The sequence below is a fragment of the Caretta caretta genome, chromosome 17 (assembly GCF_965140235.1).
Source record: "Caretta caretta isolate rCarCar2 chromosome 17, rCarCar1.hap1, whole genome shotgun sequence".
NCBI lineage: Eukaryota > Metazoa > Chordata > Testudines > Cheloniidae > Caretta > Caretta caretta.
In genome coordinates, this window is record NC_134222.1 from 2,062,740 (window position 1) to 2,081,453 (window position 18,714).

Consider the following 18,714-nt stretch of genomic DNA (forward strand, 5'->3'; position numbering starts at 1 on the left):
AGCTGGGGGGACCTCAGGGCTGGGACAGGGGGCTGTGGGTCAGGATTGAGGGGCACTGGCAGAGCTGGGGGGACCTCAGGGCTGGGACAGGGGGCTGTGGGTCGGGATTGACGGGCAGGGTAGAACAGTGCACGAGGGAAACTTGCCCAGTTCTCCCCACCTTGCTCCCAGGGATTCCCTCCCTAGGGTGACAGGGACCGCCCCCCACCCCCTGCCCTTGCAGATGGTGCCCCAGGGACTGAGCTCGCTGGGCTGGGGCCAGAGCTATTTGCATGGCATGGCTGTGAAGGAGGCAGGAGTCCCGTGGGTTCCAGCAGCCGAGCAGTGCCCAGGGACAGTCCCTGGCAGGACAGGCCTGGCAGAGGCCACATGATGCCCTGGTCAGGGACGGGGTGGGTGGGAAACGCCCAGTGCACTTTATGCCTCCCCCAGGGCTGGGCTGGGCTGCTCCAGGCTCCAGGGCAGGTGGAAGCAGCCGGGGGCCCAGACCAGCCAGCCGGGGCACATGCCAGGGAGCCAGGAAGCCCCAAGGACCAGTGCTGGCTGCTGGAGGCAGGCCTGGAAGTCAGCTCCACACGGCTCCCCGCCTGACTGAACTTTGCTCCTGGCTCAGGTCCCAGACCCCTGCAACGGGAGAAGGGCTGAAGATGGCAGCTGCGGGCGAGCCCCACAGCTCCTTCTACGACACCATCGTGGTGGGGGCCGGGATCCAGGGGTCCTTCACTGCTTACCACCTGGCCAAGCGGGGCAGAGACACCCTCCTGCTGGAACAGGTACCACCCCCAACCCCGATGCGCTGCTCCGGGGAGGACTGCAGGGCAGACACAGCCCCGCAGGCTCCTGCTGCAGCCCCGGGTGCACACAGGAGCGAGCCAGAACGCGCCCTCCGGCAGCCGTGCACCGGGACCCCACAGACACCCGGGCTCTGCCTGGCGACAGCTAGCTGGCAGGACGGACCTTGTCCCAGACACAAGCTCTGCACAGCACTGCTCCACTGCAGGCTCCAGCCCAGCCCCCAGAGCGGCGGGGAGCTAAGCCCCTGCGCCCCCCTCTCCAGGTGGGGTCCCTGCAGCTGGGAGGCATGCGGGGCCCCTCTCCAAGGCCCAGTTACAGGCTGGCAGCCAGGAACCGCTCTCCACATGCCCGCCTTGCCCCCAGGCAGACGTGGCTCCGTTCCCACTGCACACAGCTGTCCCAAGAGATCAGGGAGGGCTGCCCGCTGGGCCAGGCGCAGAGCCGGCTCTCCCAACACCCCTGACCCCTTGGGCTCGGATCCTGACGGGAACATCCCCGTGAGCAGCTCTCAGCAACTCCCCAAGTTGCAGGGAGAAGCAGCGTGGCCTGGCTGGTCTGCTCCTGGTGCAACACACGATCCTCCCAGCCGTCGTGCGCCTTGCACACGCACCCCAGAGCGGCCTCGCCCCACGGCTGAGCTAAACACCCCCCCTCCCCACGGTGACAGAGCGTGATGATGCCCCCCCTCCTGCCCATGCAGCCTGGAGTCTCCATCGCAACACCCCCGCCACTCCCCACGCAGCAACATACCCCACCACCTCTCCTGGAGCCCCCGGGAGCCCGGGCCACCCACCGCAACATCCACCCGCCGCTGCGACACGGCTGCCCGCTTGGCACAGAGCTGCCACGCCCTCACCCGCCCCCCAACAGCCCTTCAGGGGCAGAGCCCCCGTGCACCAGGGGCTCTCAGTAGCGAGCACTTGCCATCTGAGAGAGCAGCGGCTGGCGCTGTGTGATGCTGGGGAGATCAGTGACTGGAGTGGCAAGATGACCCCATCTGGCACCTAGGACCCCGCCTGGCTCAGCACTGGCCAGAGGTGCTGGGTGGAATCACTGCATTCCCCACGGAGTGGGCAGCTCCCAGGCAGCCCTCGCCCTCACAGCCCCCCCTGAGCAATCGCACCAGCCAGGCAGGGTCGTGTGGCCCAGCTGTGCCCAAGGGGTGCCCCACAGCCAGGGCAGAGAGCAGCTGGAACCCAGACCCTCAGGAAGCGATGGCAAAGAGAGGGGAAGGTGCACCATTAGTCCAGGTCCCTCTGCCCACCATGCCTGGCTGCTGCCCCCAGCCTCCCCTGCAGCATGGGGAGAGAGCACAGCTCCAGGAGGGGACTGCCCTCAGGTGTCCAAGGTGCCCTGCCCCAGCCCAGGGGCGTGCACCCGAGGCGTGTGCACCCGGGCAGCACTGCAGACAGGGCAGGGAGAGGGAACCAGCATCCCCACAGCAGGCCGGGATCCCCAGCGAACCTTCCCTTTGCCCCTCCTGTCCTGGTAGTTCCCCCTGCCCCACTCCCGAGGCAGCTCCCATGGCCAGAGCCGGATAATCCGCCACGCCTACGCCCAGGAGCACTACACGCAGATGATGGCAGAAAGCTACGGCCTATGGGAGCAGCTGGAAGCCGAGGCTGGCGCCCTGCTGTACAGGTGAGGTGCTGCGAGGGGGAGGGGGTGCTGCCCGCCGGGGACTCGGTCCCTGGCAAGGGGGGCTGCTGGAGGAAATTCAGCCCTGACACCTCAGAACTGAGGGGCCGGGAGGCACAGGGCCCCGGCTGCCCCGCTCAGCAGTTATTGGCGCTGCTGGGCCCCAGCCGAACAGCAGCCGGGCCGATGCCAGGCCAGCTGGCCCCACAGCCCACCCTTAGCACCACGCACGCCAGGCCCCGGCCGACAGGGCCACCAGCCTGGTATGGGAGCCTGGGGAAAGGGCAGCCAACCACAGACCCTGGCGCCCAGCCGGGTTACTCACCCCCAGGCTCTCTGGCCAGACATTGCAATCAATGGAAAGGAAGGGCCCCGGCTGCCCCAGAGTAGCCGACACCAGGGACCCCTTTGGAACCAAGCGGAGCATTAAGGGGTTGTTGCCGGAGTGGCTCAGCCCCACGTTAGGGCAGGGGCAGGATTTTACCACCCCGGAGATTCAGCAGCGTCTCCGTTTGCTGCGGGGCCTGCACCGCAGTTACAGCCGGTTGGTGGGTGCAGATTGAACCCCCCCCCAGACCAATCCCCCCACCCGACGGCCGTGGGCCTGGCCCACGAGCACAATGGGAAAGAGATGCGGGGCTCTGTGTCAGCCCGCCCGAGGCATGCCGAGTGCAGGCCACCCCGGCCAAGAGGAGAGGCTAGTAACCCCTCCAGGCTTCGGCTGCTGTCAGCACAGGGAAGGGAGCCGGGTGTGGGAGACACAGGACTGCGTCCAGCCAAGATCCAGGAGCAGGGATGGGCCCGGCCCCGTTGCAGACCAGCGAGCGCAAAGGGGCCCAGTGAAGAGCAGCAGAAGGGGCAAAGTCCCTGGCACTGAGCACAAGCCACCAGCCGCCACGTCTGAGCGATAACAAGCCCCCCCGGCCTGGGCCCCAGACAGCGCGACCCTGTTTCCTTTGGCCGACCGCAACAAACAGGCGGAGCTGGAGCCAAGCCAAGCAATCCCGATTGGCGGTGCCACCCGGACGCAGGCTGGCTAAGTGCACGAGGGTCTCACTGCTCAACCAGCCCCCAGCCCTGCGCGGCTCTGGTACCTGCCTGAACCCGAGCAGCCACGGATCTCCCGGGAGTGGTACCGCGCAGCTACTGGCCACGTGCTCTGAACGGGACGGTGCCCTGCCTGGGCCCAGCCGGCTCCCGGGGCTCAGAAGTGCTCCCCTAGGACAGAGCCTACAGCTCCTTACTCCCCTGTACAAGCCTGGCTTCGGCTCCAGACCCCTGTTTACACATTGCCAGCAGCCCCCATAAGCCTCCCCCAGGTGATGCTGGGGAGCTGAGCACTGGAGGGGTCATGGCGGGACCCCCTCCCAGAGGGGGAGCCCAGCAGCAGCCCCATGCTAGGCCATGTTAACAGATAGCGGGAAACAAATGATCAACTTCCATCCGTCCCCGGTCCTTGGCTGACTGCTCAGCTGCTGTCAGAGAGGTGAGGCTGCCCCCCACCCCCTCCTTCTGGGCCACGGCCCCACAGGCCAGGGGACTGGTAGGGGCTGGGGATGGACAGAGATCCCAGGAGGGAGGTGGCAGCCCACCTGTGAACATTGGCACGGGGCTGACAGCGGTTCAGACATGCCACCCCCACATGCCAGCATGCAGAGCCCCCCACTGCAGCCAGGGAAATCCCTGGGGCAGAGCCCACAGGGCGAGCCCCTACACCACCGCAGGAGCCTCAGCATTCGGGGAGTGTGTCCCGGTCCCAGAGCCTGCCGCTAGGAGCCAGCCAGCATGGCCCAGGGCTGGGCTGCAGGGCTCGGCTCCAGCCCACAGGAGTTCTCAAGCCCAGGACCAGCAGAGCCCTGCAGGAACCCCAGGACCCATGGGCTTGCACCAGGACTCACCGCGCTCAGCCCCCCACTCACCTGCTCAGGAAGGGGTCTGCTCCGCTAGGTGCTGAGTAGGGCCTTGCCGGAGTGGCTGCACTCCCACCTGGCCTGGGGTGGAGCCACAGACCCCACCCCCAGCGCACCTGTGCTGGAGAGACAGGCCCCGAGCGGCCAGGATGTGGGGCAGGGGGCAGCCAGCGCTAGGCCGTGGTCCAAAGCCTGCTGTCTAGGGCAGAGCCATGCTGGGCACAGCAGTGAGGCCAGGGGCAGCCCCTCCTGCCAGCCCCGGGAGGCTCTCGCAGTACCCCTAGGGCTCACAGCGAGGCCCCCTCCCTGGCCCCCCACCACTCATCCCAGCACCCCCTTCCGTCTCCTTCACACCCTCCAGCCCCACGTGTCTTGGCCTTCCTTAGGCATTGTGTAGCCAGGGCAGTCCCTGGCCCAGGTGCCCTTGTGCCGGCGGGGCTTGTGGGGAGGCCGGGGGCAGGTCTGCTGGACAAGCCTGTGGACTCCCAGCCTGGCAGAGCCGCAGCTCATGCCCCAGGAAGCGGGTGATTCAGCCAGACCCTGGCCTGGCCCAGTGAAGGAAATAACCTGCAGCAGGGGAGCCAGTGAGGCCTGTTCCCGGGGCTCAGGTCAGGGGCTGAGCAGCCCGAAGCTCAGGGATGTCCGGTTGCCTTGAATTATCAGCTCCCGCACGCCCTGGCTTTAGACTTTGCCAGCCACCCGCAGCCACCTCTGGGGTGGGACATGGCAGCCACTGAACAGCATGCAGCAACACTGCCCACCTGACCCAGGGCTCCCCTCCTCCTACAGACAGCCCCCCCGCCCCCTAAGCACAGGGCAAACTCATGGAGAACTCGGACATACCCCACAAGGGAGCACGGGTGCCCTGCTGATGTCACCGCACAAACCGACTGCTCCCAGGGGCTGCAATCACGTGATCTACAGCACTCCTGCCAGTCCAGACCCGGACCACCTGTGACGAAGTGGGACTGTTCTTAATGTTTCCTCTGAATAGTGTGGGGGTGCCTCAGTTTCCCCTAGGCAGTTCTTAAGTATCTAGGTGGTGGGGTAAGGATGTATGATCCTTGCAGAGCCCTAGAGGGCAGGTGTGTGCAGGGGTCAGGACACAGAGAATGGCCAACACCCTGTTTCCTGGCCACTGATGGCCTGGCCCTTCCCCCCTGCAAGGTGAGAACTGAAGGGTTGGAGAACAAAGGAATCAGGTGACCTCCTGCCCTGGGAAAGGGACAAAGCCCAGAGGAGGAGGGGCTGGAGAGAGTTTCAGTTTGGGGCTAGTTGGGGACATGGAGTGAAGTGCAGACGTGGTTGTCTGGCTCACTGCCCCCCAGAATGGACCCAGCTGAGGGGGTCCTGTTCTCTGCACCTACAAGCTCTGTGTTAGACCACGTTCCTGTTGTCTAATGAACCTCTGTTTTACTGTCTGGCTGAGAGTCCCATCTGACTGCAGAGTTGGGGGGCAGGACCCTCTGGCTTCCCCAGGGGCCCCGCCTGAGCGGACTCGCTGGGGGAAAGCGCACGGAGGGGCAGAGGAGGCTGAGTGCTCTGAGGTCAGACCCAGGAAGGTGGAAGCTGTGTGAGCTGTGTGTCCTGAAGACAGGCTGCTCACAGAAAGGCGACTTCCCCAGAGTCCTGACTGGCTTCATGGGGAGCAGTTCCAGAGCATCGCCCAGGGACTGCGTGACACCACCCCATTACCCCTGTTCTGCCGGTGCCCCTCACTTCCGGCCTGCAGCCCCTGCTAGCCCAGCCCTGGGCCCCCAGCTCTGCCGGTACCCCTCACTCCTGACCCGCAGCCCTGCACCCCACACACACTCCAGAAGTGCTCGCCGCAGACAGGTGCGGTGGCAGCCCACTAGCCATCAGCCTGGGAGCCCCAGACTCAGTCTCCCTGGGCTCCAAGCCAGGCTTTGTACTCTGTCCAGGACGAGTGTTTGGGGCAGCGACTCGCGGGGCCGCCCACCGTCCGCCCACCCCTTGCCCTTGCTCCAGCCTGCCCTGGGGGCACCCAGCACAGTGGTCGGGGGCTGGTTCCCAAAGCAGCAGGCCGCATGGCGGGCGAGACGGACTCCCGGTAATTTATCTGACTCTATAAAGGATGAGCCATTAAGGAAAGAAGCACATAAACGATTCCCCATCTCGCCAGGGTCAGAGCTAATGGAGCAATCAATCTCGTTAGGCGGGAGCCTGGCAGAAAGGCCCCTTCCGCCGTCCCCGGCTGACTGACTCCCAGATCCTTTGGCCTCGCCCCACAGGGCCCTGCCTGTTCCCCACACAGGGGCTGGGCTGTCCCATGGGCTGGCAGTGCTCAGGGATCTCCCCTGATGGCGTGGCCCAGGGGAGAGACTCAGACCCAGTCTCTTGTTGGGGCAGCAGCAGCTGTGGTTCCCGCCCCGACCTGCTGGGGGCAGGAATCGGCACTGCCCAGCCGCCAGGAAGGGCGGGAATCGCCCCTGTGGCCTTTAGTGACAGGAGGGATCCAGGCCAGGCTCCCTGCGTGGCCACGGGATGACCTGCCGCAGTCCCAACACCCTCCCCAGCTACCAACATGGCCCCCCCAGCTTTGCCAGTGCCCTCATTCCCCTGCTACTCCAGCCCCGGCTCCCCCAGCTAGCAGCTGGGCCCTGCAGGTTCCCCCCTCACTTGCTCTGACGATGGTGGCTCAGGCAGCTCCCGGTGGGTGCCGCTTGGCACCGTCACAGCCTGGCCCCTTGGCCCCTGACCCTTGGTTTCGAACCACAGCCGCCCGCAGGGGTGGCAGCCTGCCCACAAGCCCAGCGATGCTGGAACATGGACACGCTGTCTCTGCAGTCAGCTTCCCTGGCAGCGTGGGCAGGACCCGTCCCCTGCCCTGCCACCCACCTGCTGGGGGCCCCTGTGCAAGTCGCCGCCCCCCTCTCTGGCTCCGCGGCCCAGACTGCCGGAGCTGGGCTGGGCCAGGCAGGGCCGAGAGGGCTCGTGGCACGCCCACGTGGGGCCGGAGCTGGCCGGGACGTGGGCAGCGACTGCCCAGTGCCGTAACGCTCTGTTCCCCGGGCCCATCTCCGCAGGCAGACGGGGCTGCTGGTTCTGGCGGCCAACACCAACCCCGAATTCCAGCGCTTCTGCCAGACCTTGGCACAGCACCACATCCCCAGCGAGCTGTTCACCGCGGAGTCGCTGCGTGGGCGCTTCCCCGGCATCCGGCCCTACTGCGGGGAGGCGGGCGTGTCAGACCGCACGGCAGGGGTCCTCTACGCGGACAGGGCACTCCGGGCTGTTCAGGTACCGGGCTGGGCCTGGGGCGCGTGGCTTCTCTCCAGCCAGGGGCCGGGGGCTCGGCCCCAGGAGATGGGGGTACTGACAGCATCGCCTCCAGGCCCTGCAACCCCTGGGACAGCTCTGGCTGGGCCAACAGCCACGCTTGCCACAGACACGGAATGGGGCCCAGCTGGAGTCCCTGCACCGGTGGGGAACGCCTAGTGCTCTGCCCCTGCAGCTCTCAGCCACGCCCGTGGGTGCTGCCATGTGGTGCCCGGAGCTGCGTAGCTTGGCCTGGCATTTGCCATCCCCGGCATGCTCCCTGGGGGTGGCTCGCCGGGGCAGGCATGTGCCCTCTGCACCATCTCTGCAAGGCCATGGGCAGCCAGCAGCCCAGGGGGGCCCCAGCGCACTCCTGGCTTGGCCCTGTTGCTGCCTTCTGGCCCCAGGAATGAGGGGGCCCCTGGCCGGGCTCCCACCCACTGTGCAGGGGCTGAGCACCAAGCTGCACCTCTCGACCCCTGGGGCCCGGCCCAGCCGGCATTGCTCCCCCGGCCCCAGGCTGAGTGGGCTCCCTCCCCAGGACGGGTTCCGGCGGTGCGGGGGAGCCCTGCGCGATAGCGAGCAGGTGACTGACATCCAGCCGGGGGTCGTGGTTACCGTGACAACCAGCGGAGGGGCGTACCAAGCCAAGAGTCTGGTGATTACAGCCGGCCCCTGGGCCAATAAGCTTCTGGCCCCGCTGGGCCTGCAGCTGCCTCTCCAGGTAAGGGCTGGCTCCGGCTGTGCCAGGGGGACGCGGGGCGTTGCCAGCAAGAGCACAGGATTGTAACCCAGAATGCACAGCTCACTTCCACCACTGGCTCACGCCTGGCAGTGCACGTGGGGCTCCGTGTCCCAGCGCACGCCTGGCAGTGCACGTGGGGCTCCGTGTCCCAGCGCACGCCTGGCAGTGCACGTGGGGCTCCGTGTCCCTGCGCACGCCTGGCAGTGCACGTGGGGCTCCGTGTCCCAGCGCACGCCTGGCAGTGCACGTGGGGCTCCGTGTCCCTGCGCACGCCTGGCAGTGCACGTGCCTGGCTCCGTGTCCCTGCGCACGCCTGGCAGTGCACGTGCCTGGCTCCGTGTCCCTGCGCACGCCTGGCAGTGCACGTGGGGCTCCGTGTCCCTGCGCACGCCTGGCAGTGTACGTGCCTGGCTCCGTGTCCCAGCGCACGCCTGGCAGTGCACGTGCCTGGCTCCATGTCCCTGCGCACGCCTGGCAGTGCGCGTGGGGCTCCGTGTCCCTGCGCACGCCTGGCAGTGCACGTGGGGCTCCGTGTCCCTGCGCACGCCTGGCAGTGCACGTAGGGCTCCGTGTCCCTGCGCACGCCTGGCAGTGCACGTGGGGCTCCGTGTCCCTGCGCACGCCTGGCAGTGCACGTGCCTGGCTCCGTGTCCCTGCGCACGCCTGGCAGTGCACGTGGGGCTCCGTGTCCCTGCTCACGCCTGGCAGTGCACGTGGGGCTCCGTGTCCCTGCGCACGCCTGGCAGTGCACGTGCCTGGCTCCGTGTCCCTGCGCACGCCTGGCAGTGCACGTGCCTGGCTCCGTGTCCCTGCGCACGCCTGGCAGTGCACGTGGGGCTCCGTGTCGCTGCGCACGCCTGGCAGTGCACGTGGGGCTCATGCCTGAGGGCTCCATGCCTGTGCATTCAGGGCTGGGCGGAGCGAGCGCACCTTCCCGGGGGTCACTGTGTGGTTGGTCAGAGCCCTGCAGTCGCTGCCTGGAGCTGCTCTGAGACGTGGCACCGGGGCGGGGCAGGGGGGGCACTGGCCTAGGAGCTCAGCTGGGTCAGGGTAGGCATAGGGGCACAGGGCGCCAGGCGCCAGCCAGGAGGAGACCTGGCCTCCCACCCTGCCTGCCAGCTCTGCTGCCGGTGCTCAGCGCTTGGTAGTGGGTCCGGCCACCCGCCACCCCCAAGGGAGCCGCATCCCCCCCAGCCCCCGGACTTGCCCGGCAGGGAGGAGAGGACTGATCCATGTGTGCCCTGCCCTGCAGACCCTGCGTATCAATGTCTGCTACTGGAAGGAGAAGGTCCCCGGGGCTTACGGGGTCTCCGCGCACTTCCCCTGCTTCCTGGCCATCTGCGACCCCCATCACATCTACGGGCTGCCCTCCAACGAGTACCCAGGGCTGGTGAAGGTGAGATGGGGCAGCAGGGAGGGTGGCCCAGCTTGCGCACCCGCCCACACACACAGACACACACATGTACATACACACACACCCACCCCCTTGCACGCACCTCCACACACTTTGTTGGGGGGCAGGCAAGATATGGGTGCTTCCCGGCCTGATGCAGCCTTAGGCTTTGCCAACCCTGCCCTTGCGGGGGGTGGGGACGAGTGCAGAGCTCCGGGGGGAGGGAGCCTGGGGGCCGGGGCGGTGGGCGGGAGCCCAGGGGTGCTCGGCGGGGGCTGGCTGGGAAGGAGCAGGGCTGGCCTGACCCTCCCTCCTCAAACCGCCCCAGATCTGCTATCACTCTGGCAGCCCGGCAGACCCTGAAGAGCGCGACCGGCCGCCCGAGGCCCCAAGCCTGCCTGACATCCAGGTGCTCCAGGACTTTGTCAGCAAGTACCTGCCAGGCCTGGTGCCGGAGCCGGCCGTGGTGGAGCACTGCATGTACACGGTGAGGGGCAGCTGGGAGACCTGGCCTGAGAACTCCCCTCCCCTCCCCTCCCCTCCCAGGGCCTGCCAGCTCAAATGGGCACCCCTGCCTGGAGCTAGGACCAGAACCCAGGAGTCCTGGCTCCCAACTCCCCCTGCCCCCCCAACCTGCTAGCCCCTACGCCCCTGCCAGGGCCAGGGCTAGAACCTAGGAGTCCTGGCTCCCCAGCAGCCTGGCCTCTGCTTAGACACCTGCTCCCAGTTCATGCCCCACATGGGTGGTGATGGACAGGCCAGGTGATGGCTCCCAAAGTCACTCGGGTGCTCCCAGACCCTCCCCACTCCGGCAGGAGCCAGGGCACCAGTGTCCCCCTTGCCCACCCTGGGGACTGTGAATTGGTGAGGCTCTCCCCTCCTTGACACACACACTGGCTCCCCACAGAACACCCCAGATGAAGACTTCGTTCTGGATCGGCACCCCAAGTTCAGCAACATCGTCATTGGGGCGGGGTTCTCAGGTAAGTGGGGGTGGGGCGGCAGGGGGTTCTCAGGTAAGAAGGAGCGGGGCAGGATGCGGGGGGGGGTCTTGGGTAAGCAGGAGTGGGGCAGGATGTGGGGGGGGTTTCAGGTAAGTCGGGCAGGGGCTCAGCACCTGCTCCCAGTGCCAAAGCAGCGCCGGGGACGGCTGCCTAGGACCGGGGTGTTCCCCATAGGGCTGGGATGGCCCAGCGGTCCCCCTGCCCCATCCCTAGGCCCTGTTCAATCTGCTGCCACTGCTCAGCCCTGCCCCAGTGCTGGTCCCACCCCACGGGGCGGGTGTGGTGCAGACCCCCCTCCCCCAGCTGCAGGGCCCCCCGGGCGTTCCCAGGGACACTGGCTGGGGTGGGGAGTGGGGGGGGGCCGAGCACCATGCCAGCCCCCGGGGGCAGGTGAGCATGGGCAGTGCCCGCGGCCTAGGGCTTGCTCTCGGGGCGGCCGTTCCCAGCTGACTGGAGTCTCCGCACTTCTGCCCACACAGGCCACGGGTTCAAGCTGGCGCCGGTGGTCGGGAAGCTCCTGTGCCAACTCAGTGTGGGGGAGGAGCCGTCCTACACCATGGAGCCGTTTGGCATCCGACGCTTCCCAGCCCTGCCCCCCGCTGCCCTGTAGCCTGCCCTGCGCTGGGCCCAGGGGCTTCTGCCACCAGCGTCACTGGCCCCCAAGCTCTGGCTGAGCCCGGATGCTCGAGCTGAGCGCAGGGGTCACCCCCTCGGCCCAGGCTCTGTTCCCCTGTTTGTTTGGGTCTCAGCATCCCCCCCTGCTGGGCACACACAGCCCCAAGACAAGGGGAACACGGGGCTCCCCGCTCCTGTTCCAACCAATAAACACCTGGCAAGCCAGCCCCCGTGCACCAGCTCTCTCTCTCACCCGCGGCCAGCGTGGAGGGGACTGGGGGCTCCCTGGGCCCCAGCAAGTTGAACAAGCCCCACCACGCTGGGTGAAGGTTGGCAGACGGGTGGGGGGGTCTCTGGCTCATTCGGAGATCGACCGATGGCGCCATGAGACCCTAACGCCCACCTTGGCCCCACTTCGCTCCATGCCCAGCCAGCAGCGAGCCCTGGGCGCAAGGTGCCTCCTCCATGGAGCTGGCCCAAGCTCACCCTGGAAGGGAGCCTGAGCTGCCCCCGGCCTGGCCCCACACACGAAACGGCCTCCTCAGCAGGAGCGACGTGGCTGGTGCCCCCCCACCCCGCGCTCGCTGTGCAGGGGGCCCACTTGGCCCAAGCTCATCACGGCCTTGTCAGGCTCATGAAGATGGAGCTGTCTGAGCGGGAGCGACACACTCGCTTAGGGGGCAAGTGAAATGTTTTAATGTTAAATGTGCCATTTTATTATCATTAGATCGCTCCCACTTAATGAAAGCGCATTAGTGCAGGGCCGGCTTTATGGCGCCGTGCGCCCAGCCTGCCCCATTTGTTTCCAAGCGATCACGTGAGGCCGGGGCCTTTGCACCGGCTGCTGTCACGGAGTGTGGGGGAGTCCGGGGCCTGCACCCCTCTTCCTGGGATTCACTGAGACTCTCAGCCAGCCAGTAAAACAGAAGGTTTATTGGATAACAGGAACACAGTCCAAAACAGAGCTTGTGGGTACCACCAGGACCCCTCAGTCAAGTCCTTCTGGGGGGCAGGGAGCTTAGACCCCAGCCCTGGGGTTCCCTGCGTTCCTCCACCCAGCACCAAACTGAAACGCTCCCCAGCAGGCTCTCTCCTGCAGCCTTTGTCCACCTTCTGGGGCAGGGCAGAGGTGTTACCTCCCCCTCCTGGCTCAGGTGACAGGCTCTCAGGTCTCCCATCCCCAGTGAAACGCCCCTGCCACGTTCCCAGGTCAACACTCCCCACAGCCGCCAGCCTGGACACAGCCCCATGGACCAGGCAGGTTGCGGCTGGGCCTGCCATGCCTGGCTGCAGGGACACGTGGCCAGGTCCTGCGTGGGGACAGCCCGGCCTCGCCCTGGGTGTCCGGCTGAGGGCAGTGTGATGAAGCGGGACTGTTCTTAATGTTTCCTCTGAATAGTGTGGGGGTGCCTCAGTTTCCCCTATGCAGTTCTTAAGTATCTAGGGGGTGGGGTAAGTGTGTATGATCACTGCAGAGCCCTACAGGGCAGGTGTGTGCAGGGGTCTGGACACAGAGAATGGCCGACACCCTGTTTCCTGGCCCCTGATGGCCTGGGCCCTTCCCCCCTGCAAGGTGAGAGCTAATGGCTTGGAGAACAAAGGAATTCGGTGACCTCCTGGCCCGGGAAAGGAACAAAGCCCAGAGGAGGAAGGGCTGGAGGGAGTTTCAGTCTGGGGCTGGCTGGAGACATGGAGTGAAGGGCAGACGTGGTTGTCTGGCTCACTGCCCCCCAAAATGGACCCAGCGGAGGGGTCCTATTCTCTGCATCTACAAGCTCTGTTTTAGACCATGTTCCTGTCGTCTAATAAACCTTCTGTTTTACTGGCTGGCTGAGAGTCATGTCTGACTGTGGAGTTGTGGGGCAGGACCCTCTGGCTTCGCCAGGACCCCGCCTGGGTGGACTCACTGTAGGAAGCGCATTGAGGGGCAGAGGATGCTGAATGCTCCAAGGTCAGACCCAGGAAGGTGGAAGCTGTGTGAGCTTCTTGCCCTGGGGACAGTCTGCTCACAGAAAGGAGACTTCTCCAGAGTCCTGCCTGGCTTTGTAGGGAGCCGTTCCAGAGCATCGCCCGGGGACTCTGTGACAACTTTCATGCCACATGTGGGAAGGTTTATGCGGCCCGTGCCCTTTTGCCACCCCAAAACCCCAGGGGGTCAAACTGGGATCGGGTCTTCTCCCAGTGCTCCAGTCTGGAGGCTTGCAATTCGGGCTCTCTTGGTTAAGAGCCCCCATCTTGACCTGGGCCACATACTGTTCATTTACAGAATCAGCATGGAGACATCCCTTTCTCCACAACCTTGTCTCCCCAACAAGCTGGCCAAACACAGCCACTTGGTTATAGGACTGTTTAACTTTCTTAACAGCTTTCACTCCATCTGAGGCCTTCTCAAAGCTATCCACACTGGATCCTTCAACAGGAAAGTCAATGGATCCATTCACAACAGAAAATTTCTGGCTGTTAGAAACTGAAACTTTCTGGATTAAATCACTTTCACACCCTTCAGTTGCGGTAAACTGCTTGCACAGACAACCATGAGGATTCCTTTCCCCAGGGGCTTTTCTAGGCAACAATTCACCCTTCACAGAAATTCTGCCCTTGCCCTCTTCACCTAGGGCTTGCTCTAGAGGAACACTTTCCTGAGCAACAACAGACTCTTTCTGGGTCTCCCTTACATCCAGAATTACCTCTGGCCCATCCAGCGGATTCCTACACAATCCCCTTTCAGGCAAACTTACAGACTTCCTAGATAAAAGGTCAGAAGCATTCTCCTTCCCTTTGCCACACACAAGTTCAGGAATCTTTTCCTTCTTGTTACCTACTGAGGGTGTGGAAACCTGTAACACAATCACACACCTTCATGCTCTCCTTGTGCCCTGGCTAGGATCTCACCCTGATTAGACAGAGTTGCTACACCCTTTCCCAACAACACACTAGCAACAGGCAAAATACAAGCACCAGAATTGTCTGGTCTCTGGGATTTTACATAGACACTAACTGGATGCGACCTAATTACAGGGCCATTCTCCCGAGCAGACACAAACTTAGGGCTCTTCCCTTCCTGGGCTTTAGCTGAATCCAGAACCAGCTCTGAGACACCTGCACGACCCTCAACCATCACAGGCTGAAAAGGCCCCTTCTGTCTGCTCCACAGACAAAGAAGAGCCGGACACACTTTCTCCTTTCCCAGACACACAGCTTGGGACCTCTCTCCCCTTGTCCCAGCACACAAGGCTGGTCACAGACAACTGCTTGGAGATCAGGGTAGCTCCCTCCATAGGCAAGTCAATACCCCTGACTGTCACGGAGTCCCCGGGCGATGCTCTGGAACTGCTCCCTACGAAGCCAGGCAGGACTCTGGGGCAGTCGCCTTTCTGTGAGCAGCCTGTCTGCAGGACACACAGCTCACACAGCTTCCACCTTCCTGGGCCTGACCTCAGAGCATTCAGCATCCTCTGCCCCTCCGTGCGCTTCCCCCCAGTGACTCCGCTCAGGCGGGGCTCCTGGGGAAGCCAGAGGGTCCTGCCCCCCAACTCCGCAGTCAGACGTGACTCTCAGCCAGCCAGTAACACAGAAGGTTTATTAGATGACAGGAACATGGTCTAAAACAGAGCTTGCAGGTGCAGAGAACGGGACCCCTCAGCTGGGTCCATTTTGGGGGGCAGTGAGCCAGACAACCACGTCTGCACTTCACTCCATGTCCTAGCCAGCCCCAAACTGAAACTCTCTCCAGCCCCTCCTCCTCTGGGCTTTGTCCCTTTCCCGGGCCAGGAGGTCACCTGATTCCTTTGTTCTCCAACCCTTCAGCTCTCACCTTGCAGGGGGGAAGGGCCCAGGCCATCAGTTGCCAGGAAACAGGGTGTCGGCCATTCTCTGTGTCCAGACCCCTGCACACACCTGCCCTCTAGGGCTCTGCAATGATCATACACCCTTACCCCACCACCTAGACACCCAAGAACTGCCCAGGGGAAACCGAGGCACCCCCACACCACTCGGAGGAAACATCAAGAACAGTCCCACTTCGTCACATCAATACCCCTGACAGACACAGGCACGTTTCCTTCACTCTCACAATTCTCCACCCAGCTAACAGGTAAGGTCCAGGGACACTCATCTTCCACTCTCCTCGCCTTCCCACCCTGCTGACTAGACACAGCCATCAGCTCACAAGGCTGCCTGGGCTCATCCAGACTTTCCTTACCAAGCACCTTGCCACTCCCAACAGATCCCCTGCCCTGCCTGTGTCTCCCCCCACTCAGCTGGGGCTCAGCTCCCACTGTGCTCAGCGCTGCCCTTGCTGTCCCAGTGGGGGTAGGCAGCAAGCTCCCTGCTTTCCTCAATGCATCAGAGCCAGCCTGAGCTCCTTCTCCAGTGTGCAAGGGGGCAGGGAGCATCTCTCTGTCCCACCCAGCCCCAGGGGTCTGGTTACAGGCAGACAGGTAGCCTGAGCCTAGCGGCTCCTCCCTGCTGCCAGCCAGGTCATCTGCATTTTCACTGACCATTTCCCTCTCCGCCGATTGGTTCCCTGGAGTCAAATTCAAACCCTCGGCAGTTACAGGAGCAGGGCCTGGATCCTGTCCCAAAAAGACACAGTCACCCCACAACAGGGTCTTGCAGCTGATATCCTGGAGAACCCCAACAACCAGCCAGCCCCAAACTGAAACTCCCTCCAGCCCCTCCTCCTCTGGGCTTTGTCCCTTTCCCGGGCCAGGTGGGCACCTGATTCCTTTGTTCTCCAACCCTTTAGCTCTCACCTGGCAGGGGGGAAGGGCCCAGGCCATCAGTGGCCAGGAAACAGAGTGTTGGCCATTCTCTGTGTCCAGACCCCTGCACACACATGCCCTCTAGGGCTCTGCAAGGATCATAAACCCTTACCCCACCACCTAGATACTTAAGAACTGCCTAGGGGAAACTGAGGCACCCCCACACTATTCAGAGGAAACATTAAGAACAGTCCCTCTTCATCACAGATGTCCAACTCCCCTCCTGGTGGTGGTGAGCACTTCCCCCCACTGAAGGGGGGCAAGATGGGGAGGGTGAGGGCCCAGGCTCTCAGTTCAGTGACCCTTCCAAGCGCAGGGCAGAAGCTGGGGGGCTCTGCAGCAAGGAGGCGGGGCAGGAAGTGAGGAGCAGCGTCTCCAGCCAGGCTGTGGGTGCTGCTGGTGGCCTCTGGGTGCCCATTCCCAGCCTAGCCAAAGGCCCTCCAGCGGTAACGCTCAGGGAAGGGGCTGAGGCTGGGCCGGGCCTCTGCTACCCAGCATACACCAGGGCACCGTGCTGCAGAGATTATGAGTGCGATTATGCAAATGAGCAGCTCCTTCAAATTACCATAACTTTAAATAATTAACACCAGCTGCCCGAGGGCTCCCAGACCCTGCTTCTTATCTGCATATTTATTACGATTTATAAATGATTCAAACACCCTCCATAGAGAGCAGGGGGGCGGGACACGGAAAGTGGGGCAGGCCAGGAGCCAGGGGGAGCCAAGGTGGCAGGGCTGGGCCAGCCCCTCCCACCCATTGCACGGGGGCTGAGCTGCCCTAGCCCATGGCGGGTGGGGTTGGATCCAACAATGCAGGGCCAGGGCCAGGGCCAGGGTTGGGCAGGGCCAGGGGGCAGCGTGCTGGGGGGGAAGCGGGTTGGACCGGGCAGGGCTGGGCTAGGCCAGGGGGCAGCATGCTGGGGGGAGGTGGGTTGGACCAGGCAGGCCCAGGGGGCAGCGTGCTGGGGGGGAAGCAGGTTGGACCGGGCAGGGCTGGGCTAGGCCAGGGGGCAGCATGCTGGGGGGAGGCGGGTTGGACCAGGCAGGGCCAGGGGGCAGCGTGCTGGGGGGGAAGCAGGTTGGACCGGGCAGGGCTGGGCTAGGCCAGGGGGCAGCATGCTGGGGGGAGGCGGGTTGGACCAGGCAGGGCCAGGGGGCAGCGTGCTGGGGGGGGCCAGGCAGGTTGGACCGGGCAGTGCAGGGCCGGACCAGGGGGCAGCATGCCAGGGGCTGTGCAGGTGAATGCCGGGGGTCCTGGCCAGCCCAGCCTGCTCTGTCCCATGGGCTCGGACGCCAGCACGGGCCATGCAGAGGCAGCCCAGGGCCCCCATCCCGCTCCCGCCAGGCTGGCAGCAATGAAGCCCTGGGCAGGCGGCTGCACTCATGTGCCGTGGCAGAGGCAATCGGGGAAGTGACAACAGCAGCAAGGGGACTCGGGGCCCTGCCTGGGGGGGTGGGGAGCCAGCTGGGCTCCAGCCGGGGCAGGGGGATCGCCGGCCCGGCATGCCGCCCACGGGGAGCGCCCCAGAGCCCGCGGGGCCAGGACGGGCTGCCCGCCCTCCCCCCGAGCCAGGCAGAACCGGGCTGGGGCATGCGGCTCAGCACGGCCTTAACGGGAGGAGCCCAGCTGGGCACGTCCAGGAGCCCGTGGGGGATGGAAATGGGGTTGGGGGAAAGCAGCAGCCGACACACGTCAGCACGAATCGCTGTGGGCAGTAGGGCAGGCCTGGGCCCCAGGCAGACGGTCGTGGTGGGGCAAGTGAGGGCCGGCCCAGGGGCCTGGAGCACAGCACTATGGGGCCAGCAGGCTCTCCTGGCTCAGCACCCCCAAAGCCCCAGCCCAGGGCACCACCACGCTCCAGACCTGCCCAGCCTCCACCTCCCTCCCTCTGCCACGTGCCCCTTGCCTGCCCCATTCCCCTGCTCTGGGCCAGGAGGGAGCGGGGCTGCAGTGGAGCTGGCTTCCTTCTGCCAGCAGCTCTCGTGTGTCACGTAGCAAATATTCAGCAGAGGTTTTCTCCCAAGCATCCTGCAAAGGCGCTGAGCCATAAACCACGCGTGTGCTCTGCCCTTTCCTGGTGCTCGCTTTCCGGTGGGCGGGGGGGTTTGGCTAATTACCCCTTTACGGAGATGCCCAAACTGACTCCGACCAGCAGCACGAGCAGGAGCCACGAGGCAGCAGGCAAGTTGGGGTGGGGTGACGGACCACCAAGGCCTGCCCCTGGTGAGACAGTAGGCGAGCACGGACCGGGTGCTACCTTAGGGGAGGCAGGAAAGGGACCGGGAACGCGCCCGGCTGCTGCAGGCGTGGAGACAAAGCAGGGGGGCTCGGGCCTGGGAGAAGAGCTGGGCTGCCCGTGCTGGGGAGAGAGGCAGGAGATGCTGCCAGCCGGGGCTCTTCCATTGTCACGCAAGGCCCCAGGGATCCGCATTCCTGGTGAGACCCCACCCTGCGTTGTGGCAAACACCCAGCCCCCAACAGGAGCGCGGGGATTATGGACGCACTGGAGGGGCCATGGCAAGGAACAGGGGAAGCAGGGCCTGGCCCAGGGGCATTCAGACCTGGCCCAGCA

General features: G+C 64.8%; 1 protein-coding gene across 1 annotated transcript; it reads left to right on the forward strand.

The window, feature by feature from the left end:
• The first annotated feature begins 510 nt into the window (after positions 1-510).
• Positions 511-11,604, forward strand: PIPOX (pipecolic acid and sarcosine oxidase). Its single transcript, XM_048823513.2, has 8 exons — positions 511-773; positions 2,288-2,436; positions 7,391-7,604; positions 8,164-8,346; positions 9,620-9,763; positions 10,089-10,247; positions 10,668-10,743; positions 11,244-11,604. The coding sequence occupies exons 1-8, from the start codon at positions 648-650 to the stop codon at positions 11,372-11,374; spliced, it is 1,182 nt and encodes a 393-aa protein (XP_048679470.2). The 5' UTR covers positions 511-647; the 3' UTR covers positions 11,375-11,604.
• The last annotated feature ends 7,110 nt before the right edge of the window (positions 11,605-18,714 follow it).